Genomic DNA, 15,319 nt, shown 5'->3' with positions numbered 1-15,319 from the left:
TTTTTAAAGAAGAGGGAAAGTTTAAACATGAATATAATTAGGCAATGGCATGGGTTGCTCACTTCCCTTTCTCTTGGTTTCATTTCTCTTTTTAGGATTAAACACTCCTAGTATGTAAATTATTCCATATGAAGACTTCCAGAGTTCTTTCTGTTAAGATTTGCAGGGATCTTGGGCCGGGGATTTAGCTCAGTGGTTCCACTGCCTGCCTCGCAAGTGCAAGGTCCCGAGTTCGATCCCCAGCACCAAAAAAAAAAAAAAAAAAGATGGAAAATTTGCAGGGATCTTTATGCAGAAGAAATTATTTCTACTTTTTGGTACCAGAGATCGAACTTGGGACCGTGCACTTGCAAGGCAGGCGGCGGAACCCCTGAGCTAAATCCCCAGCCCAAAAGAAATTATTTCTAGACTTCCATCTGATTTAAAGGGGGTACAAAGCATTGAGGACTTACAAAATAAAACTAACGTGGGTAAATGTATATGGAAACAAATAATTGAAGATCTGATTGTAGCTATTTAGCAATGGTTAAACAGCAAAAATGGGATGCTGTATGATTTTAGGAACATGGTAGTATAAGAGGTACCTATAGGTACTCCGCTGCTTAGGAGTACCTAAGTGTTGGGGTGCTTTGTTAAGTACTTGGGATTCTTCTGAATTAGTGTCCTCATAAACCCATCAGATGGGTATATCTACTTTAACTGTATAAAAACTAAGGAAGAACAAAGGCTCAGGGTGGGTAAGTACTTAAATAAGGTCACACAGCTTAGAAAGTAAATAAGCTTTGAACCCTGTTCTACTCAACATCAAATCTTCTCATTCCATGAATGATGTAGACTTTAAACATCACATAAATAGTTGAAAATAATTTTTCCCTTTTCATACGACTGTTTTAAATATTTGCCATCATTTCAAGAGAAGCTTATGTTAAGCATGACTTCATAAACAAATTACTTGTGAAAGAGAAAAACCGCATGCAGGGTAAAGTTGTAAGTTGAAAAGGCTTATTTCAAAGAGCACTTCCTGAAAGAGAGAAGCAATTTCGGCCAACTCCTCCAGCGAGGATTGCCTTTGAAACATCTTGTTAAAGCAACAAGCCAGCTTAACACAAAAGAAATATAGCATTTCTGAAATGCACCATTTCCAGACAGAGATATTTTAACACCAGCAACTCAGAAATATCTCTTTTGTAGAACCAGGTATACCAGAAAATGCTCACTTCTACAACAGCCCTCTAACCAGCGAGAGGTAAGCAGCATTCACTTAACTTTGTAACATCATTATCAGAAGTAATGCTTTACTTACTTACTCAACATCATTGTTTATTTTTTTTAAATATTACAGAAACTACATTGGTAAAGGACTTTGAAATAGGTTATTATCATTTTCCCGTATTACTATGATTTTGTATTTTTTCCAATATTCTTTACATTAACTGTAAATAATTTTTTTCAAATTAAGGAAATGTTGATGGGATGAATCATAAATATATTCAGGGTGTCTTTGCCACATGGTTTGAATTACATTGTTTCATGAAATTAATTGTTTTTAAGAAAAGAGTAACTAGAGATAATCAAGGAATCTAAAGCTTTACAGAGTTAACTTGAAAACCAATCATTTAACACTTATCCAAAACAATTCTGTATTTGCACAGCACAATCTACATTATAATGCCTTTAAGACACATGCATGCAACTCATTGTTTTTTTCAATCTGAAGCAAATGAATACAAGTGTGGATGACAAATGGACTACATAAAAGCGGCCTGAACCCAAATGGAGGAAGGTTTACTTAGGAGTTTATAAACGTAGAAATTTATGAGAGGAGGAGATGGGTGGAAAAAAAAGAAAACAAAATTTCATTTACAATATAATTGCTACTATTTATAAATTCACTGAGATTTAAAAATAAATTTAAGATTCAAGCCTCTAAATGTATGATACTGAAAGTTTGAATTTTTCTATGTAGCACTTTTCTCATTTCATGGAAATTAATATTTAGTTACATCAATAGTTGGAAACTCTAATATAGGTTTTTAAATATATAGACTTCTATTCCAAAAATCATATTTAACCCAAGTAGTTGACAAACTAGTTTAGGAAATCGGGAAGGAAGAAAGTCAGGAAAGAAGGAAGGAAGAAGGGCAGGAGGGAGGGAACAAACTTCTTATCTTTTGTTTGTCCACAGCAATTTCTCAAATTAATATTTACCAACAGCTCATGATGTCACGGATGACAGCCTGCTAATCTCCCCCACAGTTTTCTCTAAAGAGAGATCAGAGGTGAACTGGAGACAAGTAATTCTACAAAGTGACATTTTTGAGGGAAATTTTTCTAACACCGCCACATTCCAAGGAGATTCCACCTCTTTGTCGCACAGCTATTTTTAAAACCTCTGTCGGTGGTTGCATCATGGGCAAGGGAAGTTTTATGTCACAGGGGTCAGTGATATTTACAATCACAGCTAAGTCCTTTTCCACTTGAAATGGACACATTTTCTGGGTGATGGGAATTTATTAGTTTCCATATATACATAAAGTTGCCAAGTGACTTCTTATTACTACGTCTTAGATATTCCTTTTTGAAACTTGACAGATGGTATGGATGCTTCAGTATGAGTTTCTGCACTGGCAGTAACCTTTTCAAAGCACTGCTTTCTGTGCACTATGGAGGTGGCTGAGATCAGTTTCCAGGACACTGGTCAGTGACCTGGCAGCCTTGGCCTTGGGCACACCCCACTGTGTGCTGAAAACAGCTCACTGATGGTCCAGCTCTCCACCTTAGACCACGACACAGAACACTGTAATTTCTAGACCTATGGGAACTCAAAGAGAACATAACATAACACTATGAAGAAAAATGTTGGCCATTTTTTTCCTGAGCTTTTCAACCACTTATTCCTGTTGAGGGGGTGCACCATTCCAGGAAGTGCCACCATACCAGGTCAATCCCCAGAGTGGACAGAGTAAGCTCCAATTTCATCTCCCAGCTCCAAAAATCTATTTAATACATTGTCCTCGGTCAGAGGATGCATCAAATATTAAAATGATAGGTGCTGGGGCTTTAGCTCAGTGGTTCTGCCACCTGCCCTGCAAGCGCAAGGACCCGATTTCAATCCCCGGTACCAAAAAAACACACACACACACACAAAATATTAAAATGATAAGAAGATAAGATATACCCTTATCTTAGCCAAAAGGACACGGAGTGACTGCCATTTAAAAAAATAATAATAAGGGTTTAATGGGCAACTATGAAAGTCTTCCTTGAGAAACCAAATAGCTGCTGAGGGTTACCTCATCAAACTTTTCGAGCTTTCATTCACTCATCCTTCACTCAGCAAGTATTTACTTATTGAGTACCCACTATGTGCTCACTAGACAATAAGGATGCAGTGGTGAAAAAAGTGTTTCTGGTCACAAATGGGCTGTCAAGTAATAACCAGTATGGTTCTTTTGTTAGTTTTCTAAAATATATTTTTTCTATTGAAATTTTTTTTTTTTTTTGGTACCGGCGATCGAACTCAGGTCCTTGCGCTTGCACAGCGAAATTGTATTTAATGAGTAAAAAAAAATTTGAACATTACTAATTTTGGTAACTAAATCTGTAAACAGAATGAAGATGATAAATAATGGCAAACCATTTTTATGAGACTTAAAATCCAGAATTGACTTTGCCCTGATTAGTCCAATCAAAGAATACTATCCAACTTCACACTATAAAAGAGAATCATAAAGAAAGCATATTCTTTGGGATGAAGGAAGGTGAGCAGAGGGAATGAAAATGAGTGTTTTGCCAGAGCACTTTGGTGTTCCAGACCATTTTACTAGATGAATACAATATCAGGGCTGAAGGTGTAGCTCAGTTGTAAAATGTGTGCCTAGTATGCATGATGCACTGTAGATTAATGTATAACGGCAATAACCTCTAGAGGACATATTCCTTATTGAGTTTACAACATAAGATGCTCTTAAAATTAAACAAATTAAAATTCACTAACCTGAAAACAGTCTAATAAGCAATTTTTAACTATGTTTACAGTTTCTAAGTATAATGCCTATCATCAAGCTATGACTACCTCAAGCAACCAAGATCAACCTGTCCCTTCCAATAGCTCACATCCAGATGAATACAAAGTCGCAGCCCTTGTATTCTACAGCTGTATCTTCATAATCGGAATATTTGTTAATGTCACTGCATTATGGGTTTTCAGTTGTACCACCAAGAAGAGAACCACCGTAACCATCTATATGATGAACGTGGCGCTACTGGACTTACTATTTATAATGAGCCTGCCCTTTAGAATGTTTTATTATGCAAAAGGTGAATGGCCATTTGGAGAATACTTCTGCCACATTCTTGGGGCTCTTGTAGTGTTTTACCCAAGCATTGCTCTATGGCTTTTTGCTTTTATCAGTGCTGACAGATACATGGCGATTGTGCAGCCAAAATATGCCAAAGAACTGAAAAACACATGCAAAGCTGTGTTCACATGTGTAGGAGTCTGGATAATGACGTTGACAACCACTGTCCCTCTGCTATTGCTCTATGATGACCCAGACAGAGCCTCCTTCCCAGCTACCTGCCTGAAGATCTCTGATATCATTCACTTAAAAGCTGCCAATGTGCTGAACTTCACTCGACTGATATTTTTTTTCTTGGTCCCTTTGTTCATTATGATTGGATGCTATTTGGTCATTATTCACAGTCTCCTCCATGGCAGGACATCTAAGCTGAAACCCAAGGTCAAGGAGAAGTCCATCAGAATCATCATCACACTCGTGTTGCAGGTGCTCATCTGCTTCATGCCTTTCCACATCTGTTTTGCCCTCCTAATGCTAGATGGGGAAGACAACAGCTACAGTCCCTGGGGAGCCTTTACCACCTTCCTCATGAACCTCAGCACCTGTCTTGATGTGATTCTCTACTACATTGTTTCCAAACAATTTCAGGCTCGAGTCATCAGTGTCATGCTGTACCGCAATTACCTCCGCAGTGTGCGCAGAAAAAGTTTCCGATCCAGTTTCCGATCTGGTAGTTTACGGTCACTAAGCAACATCAATACTGAAATGTTATGAACAGAAGGAAGCTGCTTCTCTTTAATCTCTTGAAAATTCATTTTTATAACTATTCTAGGGTTAGTGGAGATTCTGCATGATATTATCAAGTTTATCAAATAAACTTTTAAAAACTCATTTTAAAAAAAAGTCCTTCTTTTCAAACTTTAAAACCCCTTATTGTGGCAATATGACTCAATATCCTGATTTCAATTTTTATTATTTTCATTTTAAAACATATAAAACATTTTCATGAATAAACAGGGAAAAAATACCCAATGTTTTTCATACTCAAGCCTTATCTACACAGATAACTGACTTAACATTTTGGATTTAATTCTGTATACAAGTGACTCATATGAGAAAAAACCCAGCTAACTGCTCAAAATAATTTGAATAAATTATTTTTCATATAGCTGCACCTTTTATGTCTAACTTACACACAGGACTGGAAGTCTAAATTCAATATTTAACATTCTAAACACCAAATTTCTGAGATTTTTACACAAGCAACTGTGTTCAACTTAACACATTACTAGTTCAGAGCAAAATTCATGATGGCAAGCAGCAGAGGGGCCTGCAGAGCATACTCCCATTGGTACTTCACTGCTGCAAATTCATTTTCTTTGAAAATGGACTGCATAAGACTATGATTGAAACTTAACCGGAGACCTTACTTCTGCCCAATAATCCAATTGACTCCTATGACCTGAGATTTTTACTTTTCTCCAATGTTGAGAATATGCTCTTCTTGTGTAAATATTGTATTACAAAAGAGAGATTTTTCTAGGTTCTCTGTCACAGCATAAGTAGCAATTATCAGGGATCTTAGATGCTTGTCCCACCTTGGCTATTTAACTTCTCCATAAAGTAACAAACCAAATAACTTCTCCATCTAAAAGAAAAGGAAAACTATAATCTATAAAACGCCTATCATTCTAAATACTATGGAAGTAAAAAAAGAAAAGATTCAACTATAACCCCTTCTCTGCTAAATCACCTTTATTACTCCTAACATGATCACCTCCTAATGGGACTAAGAACCAAATACATGCACTGATTATAAATGGACTTCTAGATTTAACATGGGTACATTCATATTCTTAAAAAAAAAAAAGAAAAAAGAAACAAAGGAATCTAATCATAAAATAGTACTTTAGCACTAGAAGATCCCTCAGATGATCTAGAACTGCTCTGAAATATAAAAGAAACTAAGGTTGAAAGAAATTATGTGACTTGCTCAGCTAAAGAACCAGGACTAGAAACCAAGTTCAATTCTCCTTTCAGGTCCAATTTCAATAGTAAAAAAGAAAAAAGTTTTACCAAATGTAAACACTGTCATAACTACATAAGATACAGGAGTCAAGGTGGTACTGAGATGCAGTTTCTTCTCAGCAAAGAAAAATATTTGCCTTTAATTTGAATAGCCAAGTAAGATATTCATAAATATCTTTAAATGAATAATTACTGCTAAAACAAGAGAAATAACTTCTATATTTAATGTGGAGTTTTATGGTAGACACACACACACACACAGTTGACTGCGGTGTAGGTCAGTGGTAGAATGTTTGTCTACCATGCACCAGGCCCTGAGTTTGATCCCCAGCATTGAAGGTGGGGTAAAAAGATACAGAGTCACAGCCTACTTTCAACTCTATAGATGAATTCACACTTCTGCAACTTATTAAGAGGAAAGGTCTCTGGAATAGTTTTTATTGATAAGAAAAGTTTAGTCTTGAAACACAAAGCACAACAGAAGACTTTGGTAAACAAAGTGAAAATGCTATCATCATTCTTACAGTAAAATTACAGGCAATGTAAAACGATTTATGAAAAAATTATTCAGCACTGTAATCAGACACATTTTAACATAATATGTGGGCCGGGGATTTAGTTCAGTGGTTCCGGTGCCTGCCTCGCAAGCGCAAGGTCCCAAGTTCGATCCCCAGTACCAAAAAAACCCCACACAAACACAATGTGTAAAAATTCAAAATTCCATTCTGAAGGAGTTTGATTCTAGAAAACAATTTAACACCCACATGCAAATACCAATAACTATAAAATAATAAGTACAGTACATAAGGATAGATGTGTGACAGGCGTGGGTTCCTAGACATAGGATATATATGCATATATATATACACATATACAGATGGCTTTTAAGAATAGAGCTTCTTTGAAACCACTGGTTATATTTTCTAAATTTAAATAACAATGATGAATATCCATCATATATCAGGTACAATTTCTATGCAAAGCACTAGAAGAATAGATGAATGGGTCTACGTATGGTTCAAAGATCTTACCTCACAATCTGGGACTCACTGTAATCAAGACTATCCTTTCAATATTACTGAGCATAATGTAAAACTTGGTTCTCCCTCAAAGAGCTGGTAGGTGGCATCAAAGGCATATATAATGATGATGATGATGATGATGATGATGATATTATAATAAATATAGTATAATAAATACCAATGGGAATATTAAGAAACCATTGTATATTCATAAAAAAGGGCAGTAAATCCTAGCAAAAGGCAAAAAGCAGCCAAAAGCACACCAAATGGGCATGAGAATATAAATACTACACATAGCATGTTAAAAAAATCCAGGCCGGGGATTTAGCTCAGTGGTTTCGCCACCTGCTGCACAAGTGCAAGGACCCAGGTTTGATCCCCGGTACCAAAAAAAAAAAGAAAATCCAATGACTGATGGGGGAAAAGACTGAAACACTGAACGGTGGTCAGATTCTAAGGTCTTAAAAGAAGAAAGCCAACAGACAGAAGTAAGATCTACTGCAACCATCTTAGTGTGAATGAGCTTATTTACCTCTTTCCACTGGGCTGTGAAGTAGAGTACCTTGAACTGACACATGATGGTCATCTATACAGAGCACTCTGCATAGAACTTGAGAGAAGCTACTTGCTCAAGAGTTCACACGCCTAGTAACTGGTACAGCCAGAATCTCAAGTCTGTGATGACAAAGCCCCCGCCATTCCCACTACTGCAAACAGCCTTGGTGGCATCTTGGAGGAGTCTGACCTTTATTCTGAAGGATATGGGAATGTAAGGATATTAAATGCAAGGACTGGCACAGTCAAGCCTGTACTTTAGAGAGGTCTGACACCATTGTACAGAATGCTCTGAAACTGGCAGGAAACTAGAGAATTACAGTAAAATTTCACATAAGAGGAGATCAGAGGAAAAAAAGAAAAGCTTGGAGTTTGGACTGGGAGGATGACAGTGGAAGTAGAGAAAAAGATGGACAAATGAGCTGTTTAGGACTTTGGATTAATAAGATTGGTACCCTACACCACTGATAAGAAAAGGTAAAGATTTTCAGCTTGGATAACCAAGTCCACGGAAATGTTATCAACTAAGGAAGCCAAAAGGCAGAGGAGACAAGGGGAGACAGAGGAGACCAGAAGACCTAAGAACTTACAAACATGGTAAGTTTTGAACGTAGAAGCCATTAGGAAACATGACTGTAGAAAAATCAGGAGAGTAGTAAGGGCTGGGAATAGAGGGCTAAGAAACAAACAACAGATGTGAACTGTCGATGAAATCACACCAGTGGCTGAAATAACCAAACCAAAAAACACACACAAAAAAAACAAAAAAAAAAACCTGTTGGGCGTGAGCTGGGCTGAGAAGAGAAGTGCAGACAATGACTAAAGTCAGAAAGGACCAGGAGAGGTTGTGTGCCGGGACCTGAGGGAGCTGGTGGTTTCAGGAAATAAAAAGGTTAAAACCATTTAATGTGCTACTGGAAGGTCCAGTAGGATGACCGGTGGCTTTAGAAATTAGGTAGTTACTGTAGATCTTTATAGAGAAATAGTGGTGAATAAAATAATAAACACAAAGTAAAAGAGTGTGCAGATAAATTTGGCACCGATGGAAAAGAAAAATATTATATAAAAAACAATCCAAAGTGTAAAGCACTTTAAGAAAAACTAATTTCCTCTCGAGTCTTTGAAGCTTTGCTATCATCAATAAAAGCTGTACTTACAAAGTTCAAAGTCTATTTATTGAGGTGAAGACATATAACAAGAAGTCTGTATTTGCAGAAGCATCAAACTTCTAAAAGAAATACTAAGATGTTTTATGACTTGAAAAGAAAAAGAAATATCTTTTCATTTAGGCATGGCTGAATTAACATCCACATTGTTTTTCCAAGGGAACACTATGACTTTGGAGTTCAAGTTTGCAACTCTTGCTATACACTGAGATTTAAATACTTCTCTCTCAAGAATAAGTAAAAAAATTTCCACCAATTTCAAAACTAAATTAGATCTCTTCTTATGTACCAGTTAATTGTGTTTCATAGTGAAATTAATGAATATAAAGGTTCTACTGTCATCTGTCTCTTAAGTGCAGTAGGAAAAAAAGCATCATCGGACAGAGTCAATATAAATTTAAAAAGCTGTGCCCCCCCCCCATTTACTACAATGCAAACACATGTAACACACACATACTCTTCCAAAACTCAGCAGGCTTCACAGAAAACCAAAAAGAACTGAAACGACAGGATTCAGCAATGCTCTTCTTTCCTGAATGAACATGGACTCCTTTCCTGATGCCCGTACTGTTTACAAGACCAGATCAGCCAACTTAAAATTCTCAGCTAATACATTACAACCCCTGAGACTAAGCAAAGCCTGCGCAAGAATAATGATTATAGAACTTTATCTGCCTCCACTAACATATGATTCAGAACTATGTATTATTAAAATAGCTTAAGGTATACATTCATGGATACTGATGCGCACTATAATTCGAAAATCCCATGAGAACAAACTACAGGTAAATACTAATAATATAAGTAAAAGCTATTAGAACACTACATTTTTAAAACAAGAATTCCAAGTGAATTTTGAACTGAGAAACACAATACATATGATACAGATACATACAATAGCCTAACAGTTCTCAAAACTAGATATTTACAATTAAAACAAAGCTGAAGTTAGCATACACAGAACTTTAAATATCCAATATCTGTATTTCATACTATCTCACTCCCAAACACAGGCTCATATATCTCATTTAGAGATGCCTAAAGGTTATTTATAGGTGATAACAACTTACACACTAACGCACAAATTTTGTTTTTGGAGGATTTGCAGGGGGGCGGTTTGGTTGAGACAGGGTCTCACTATGTAGTTCAGGGTGGCCTTGAATTCACTATGTAGCCCAGGCTGGCCTCAAACTCACAGCAATTCTCCTGCCTCAGCCTCCTGGGATTACAGGCATGCGCCACCACACTCAGCTGTTTGTTTTTAAAGAAGATCAACACAATATAGAAGTATATATACACTCAATAAGTTAGGTTGGTCATTTCAAGTTGTGTACAAAGTTGTAACCTATACACTGACATCATTTTACCTTTGATAGACGTATATAAACATCAGCTTTTAAAAAAATTCTTTAGAAACTTAACTTTATACAAATTTATTTTACTTCTTAATCTAATTAAATGTTTTATTTTGTGTTTAATTAATTGATAAAATTACAAGGACAAAATATCACCATAAAAATATACAAAACAATCAATCTTTCAGACCTGAATAGCAAATCCATTAAAAATTATCTAAAACAGAATTTATGAGTTCAAAAATAGAAATGTTTATGTAAAATTGCTTCTAGAACATAATGAGTATGTAAGGATATGCTGGTTTGTTTTTTTTACTACATCTAAAACTTTACAATATTCTTTTACTGACTTGCATGAACAATAATGCTTTAAATTATATTTAAGAGTTCCAAATTAAGCCAATCTTTAAGAGCTACTTACAATCCAGAAGGCAAATTACTAGCAGCAGCAATACCAAATGAATACTGCATGGCTTCAACGAGGATGATGTCAAATAAAGCTGACAAAACCCAGGAACCCAGCAAAAAGGACTAAAAAATAAGACAGGAAAAACATGAAACAGATGAGTTGCCAAAAATAAACATTTATTTAATTAGAACCAGCTTGGTGTGTGTGCATGTGTGTGTGTATGTGGTGTGTGTGTGTGTATGTGCATTTTAATTATGTTTTTATTAGAGTAGACTTTCGAAATTGGGGAATAAAACCACTGTTCAAATCCATTAGCTTTCACGTTTTCTAAATATACTGAAGAAATGATATTTATAGTAAGGTATATTTTTAACAACACACAAACCATTAAGCAAAATACAGTAAGTGACTATAATTTTATTAAAGTCAAAGTCCTAATAAAATTTTTATTATCTGCTCACAACTAACATTATTTGTTCTCATTAGCATCACCATTATGTTATTATTTTATTGTGCTTTTGGCTTAAATTTTAAATTTTTCTTTGGTTAATGTCCATAACCCAAATCAGATATACGATCAGGTAATTAAAAAGATAATTATAAACAATAAACTAAGTTTAATGAAACAAAATTTATTTTACTTTTTTTTGTACTGGGGATCGAACTTAAGGCCCTTGTGCTTGCCAGGAAGGCACGGTGCCACTGAGCTATATCAGCCGGCACAACAAAATCTATTTTAAAATGGAGGGAGGAGTAAAAAATTCTCTCTATAACCTAAGTAGCAAAGGCAAAATATATTAAAAACTTACTGCAAATTTTCTGCTCCCATATCTTCTTTCAAATATCCTAAAATTATAAATAAGTAGACTACTGCAGAAAGTATCTTTCAAATCAAGGCAAATAAGTCTTCCACATATCAACCTCCAAATCTAGACAGGGATTTAAAAATGAACAATGAATAAGAGTGAAAATTTGTCCTGTTCTCTGCCTTACCAAATACACTGTTTATACTGGTTATTTTTATACTCTAAACAAAATCATGAAGCTGCACAAAAGGAAAACCAAGTATGTGTAACTCTGAGAAATAAGTTTAATTCTCTCATACTAAAAATTCCACCTGACAACAGAACAAAGGGTAGCGTTTCTTTGCTTCTTAGAAGAAAACATTCTCATTAAGACAATAGAAAAAATTCCGTTAAAAATTTTTGAACTGTAAGATAAAAACATTATATACATCAGCTGAAATGAGAAGCTAACGAATGTTCACTTTTATGCCACTAAATAAAACAAAGCTCCAACTGAAAAACAACTTAGATATAAACTCAAAAACATGTATTTCTGAGCTTAATTTTAATAACCAAACTATTTCATAGCACCTAACTACAAGGGAATTTATGAGAACTGCTACTACATATTACTAGATTTAGAAATGTCAGTTTTTAAAAAATAAACTTCTGGTTAGGTGAAAAACACATAAGTAAATATACAAAGAAATATACTCAGCCTATTTTCAAGTCTTAAGCAAGTTCCAAATTTTTACAGATAATCCCAGTGACCTTTACAGAATATTCTGATCTTATTTCCCTTTCACAATGACCTTATGAGGTAGGCCAAATAAATCAACCCTTTATTTCCTTTGAATTTTTATCTTAGTAAAATAGAAGATACAATTTATCATTCTGAATGTTTTCCTATGCCTAATTTAGTGGCATTAAGAGCATTCACAATTTGTATGACCATCACCATTATCCATTTCCAGAACACGTTTAACATCCTAGACAGAAATTCTACATCCATTACTCACTAACACCCCATTCTCCCTCCTGCAGCCTCTAGTGACCTCTGTTCTTTCTGTCTCTATGAACCTGCCTGTTTTAGGTACTTCACATAAGTGGAATCATACGATATTTGTCCTTTTGTATCTGGCTTATTTCACTTTACATAATCCTTTCAAGGTTCATGTTGAAGCATGTATCAGAATCTCATCCACTTTTATTGCTGAGTAAGTTCCATTGCCTGTACTTATCCTATTTTATTTATTCATTTCTCTGCTGATGGACACTGGCTTGTTTCCACTTCTTGGGTATCATGAACAATGCTGTTATGAATGTTGGTAATACTACCATTATCTTAAGATCAAGAAAAGGGGGCACAGAGAAAGTATTTTACTTCCTAAAGTGATACAACCTCTTCTCTTGCCAAATGAAATAATAATACAGAGGAGAAAACTGACCATGCCACTGTTGAAATAGTTCCTCTCTGTCTCTGCTGCAAGCAAGACACCCGGCAGTGTCCGCCTTCAGTGTATTCAGAGCATGGGGCTGGCTCCAGGATGGCGCAAGAGTCCGTTCTACCTGTCCACCTGGCTGAACTGGGCTAGCTGCCTGCAGGCTCAAGTTGAGGCCACAAGTGGATTCAAGAGGAAAAGGCCCAATAATCAGGCAGGAACAGCCACCATGGGCACAGAACTTCTTTCAGTTAGTGACAAAACTGGAAGCTACAGTTTACAATAATTGATCTTTTGCAACATACTCATGGACATGAACTCTTGAGACCCAGTACAGTAAGAATAAACAATTATATACTATCATAAAAATAACTGCCTCCTGAAGGTTGATCACTTGCTCAGATTCCAAAGAAAACTGAAGACAGTATCTCTGCCTTAATGCCAGAATCTGAGAGAATCAGAACCTACAAAATAAAGCCATCATCAACTCATCCGATCCAAGCCTGACTAGTTTCCAGCCATGCCCTTCCACAGTACTCCTGAGGGTCTAAAGTTCATATGACTTCCCAAAGCACAACACCATTCTCTCTGCTGCTAATTTAGTCATTCATTCCAGATCCAACTGAAAATTCACATCCCCAAGCTCTCGGGCCTATGCCACACTCTGACTTCATTTACCATCATCCAAAGATCTAATGCATGCTCGTGTCTTACAATATTGTCTCCTTATGTATTTGTGTCTGTAACAGTTCTTATATCACACTGACTGACCTTTAAAGCACAGATACCAATGGAGTAGTGCTCCGCCAGATGAACCAAATTAACCCTAGAAGTCAGGAAGGCCCCAACCCAGGGCCAGAGGGCCTCACATTCCCTTTCCAAAATTCCCTTGAAATTATAAATTGCATTTCCATGAGTAAAAAGTGAAACCGAAATAGATGTGTCCAGTGAAAGGAAATTCTGCAATTTCTTCATTATCATCTGCTTTGCTGAAAACATCAATAGATGCAACTAGAAAGTATACTTGTCAAGGAAATATTAAAAAATAGTATTTAACAAATTCAGGGACTTTGGGGAACTAATAAATGACAGGGGAAAAGGCAAATCCCAGAAGCCAAGGGAGCTGCACTCACCTGGAAGTCATTCTTGACGGCATGGAGGTCATACACGAAGAACTTCTGACAGTGTGGCAGCAGAAGGGCCAGCAGGAGGGACAGGGCACTAGGAACCAGCAGAAGACTCTTTGACAGAGGCGCCTTGTCTAGGGGGGGAAGGAAACCATGTTCAGGATGATTACCCCTAAGATTTAAAAAAAATCGTATGGGTGAAAAGAGAATTCCCTTTTTAAAATCAGAATGCAGATGAAGTACAGAAACTCAATGGTTAGTTCCCAGAGAACTAAGTAAAGTATCTCTGCAGAAGTGGGCCATGCGAGGATCCTGGAAGCACACGAAAGTCACAGGAGGGGCTGCACTGTCAGGTGGCTCTTATGAGACCACACCAAGTAAATACCAGGAATTCAGCAGGACACCCTTCGGAAAATGGTTACTCAAGTATAAAGAAGTACAGTGTGTTTTCTACCAGATCAACCAGTTTGCTCCAGAGCATGCAGGAGATAAACACATGTATTCTAAAACAAATTTTTTAAGAGGTGAAAGTGTTAACACTGCTGACTGCAGTGGCCTCCTGAGATTTTCCATCCTGAATACAAAAGCAGTCCAAGTCAGTTTTCCACGAGAGCCTGTGTGACCTCTGGCATGTCCTAAAAGCAGTCATCAAATCTGTGATGATTTGTTACAGCAGCAATAGGAAACTAATGCATGATGGTGATGAAAAGGACTGAGATATCCGAGAAGAAGGGCGCCTGGCAGAAATCTCCAAACTAAGAACTCTCACAGCTATTTTATGACCCTGAAAACAAAGAATAAAATTCTGGAAACAGCCAAACTCAGAAAGGTAGATGGCAATCACAGGTAGAAAAAAGACTGCAATTTAGGAGTTACACAACAAGAAGATGAACATTGTTCTAAATACTCTTGATCCATTTTTTACAAAGAAATAAAATGCTTTAACCCTTAACATCTCTAATATTTTTAAATAAGTTAGTGCACTAAAAATAAGTCTTACTACATTTACAACTATATATGAGATTTTTTTAAAGTTAAAAAGGCATTTTCAACAAAGAAATTTAAAGGTTATGACTGATCTCAATTTTCCCCCAATTATGAAAATAGCACTGCCTGTTTTTAGCTCGTG

At 36.3% G+C, this 15,319-nt stretch overlaps 2 protein-coding genes across 2 annotated transcripts in view; one reads left to right on the top strand and one right to left on the bottom strand.

Annotated features, from left to right (window-relative positions):
* Positions 1-15,319, bottom strand: part of Ubac2 (UBA domain containing 2) — a 166,390-nt gene that overhangs the window by 122,616 nt on the left and 28,455 nt on the right. The window contains exons 2-4 of the mRNA XM_004858625.3: positions 14,197-14,324; positions 11,646-11,765; positions 10,849-10,958 (exon numbers count right to left, since the gene is read on the bottom strand). Of these exons, the coding sequence (XP_004858682.1) occupies positions 10,849-10,958; positions 11,646-11,765; positions 14,197-14,324 (358 nt within the window). The remainder of the gene's footprint in view (positions 1-10,848; positions 10,959-11,645; positions 11,766-14,196; positions 14,325-15,319) is intronic.
* On the top strand, positions 922-10,565 carry Gpr18 (G protein-coupled receptor 18). The gene is made up of 2 exons (XM_004858624.3): positions 922-1,246; positions 4,039-10,565. Exon 2 carries the CDS (start codon positions 4,068-4,070, stop codon positions 5,073-5,075), a length of 1,008 nt encoding a protein of 335 aa, XP_004858681.2. The 5' UTR covers positions 922-1,246; positions 4,039-4,067; the 3' UTR covers positions 5,076-10,565.

Source organism: Heterocephalus glaber, unplaced genomic scaffold (genome assembly GCF_053883595.1).
Source record: "Heterocephalus glaber isolate CG9 unplaced genomic scaffold, H.glaber_assembly_v1.0 deba00001579, whole genome shotgun sequence".
In the NCBI taxonomy this organism is placed as follows: Eukaryota; Metazoa; Chordata; class Mammalia; order Rodentia; family Bathyergidae; genus Heterocephalus; species Heterocephalus glaber.
This window is presented reverse-complemented; position numbering and strand designations above follow the sequence as displayed.

Coding starts and splice junctions, on each gene's coding strand:
- Gpr18 (XM_004858624.3), top strand. CDS start 4,068: ATGACTACCTCAAGCAACCAAGATCAACCTGTCCCTTCCAATAGCTCA.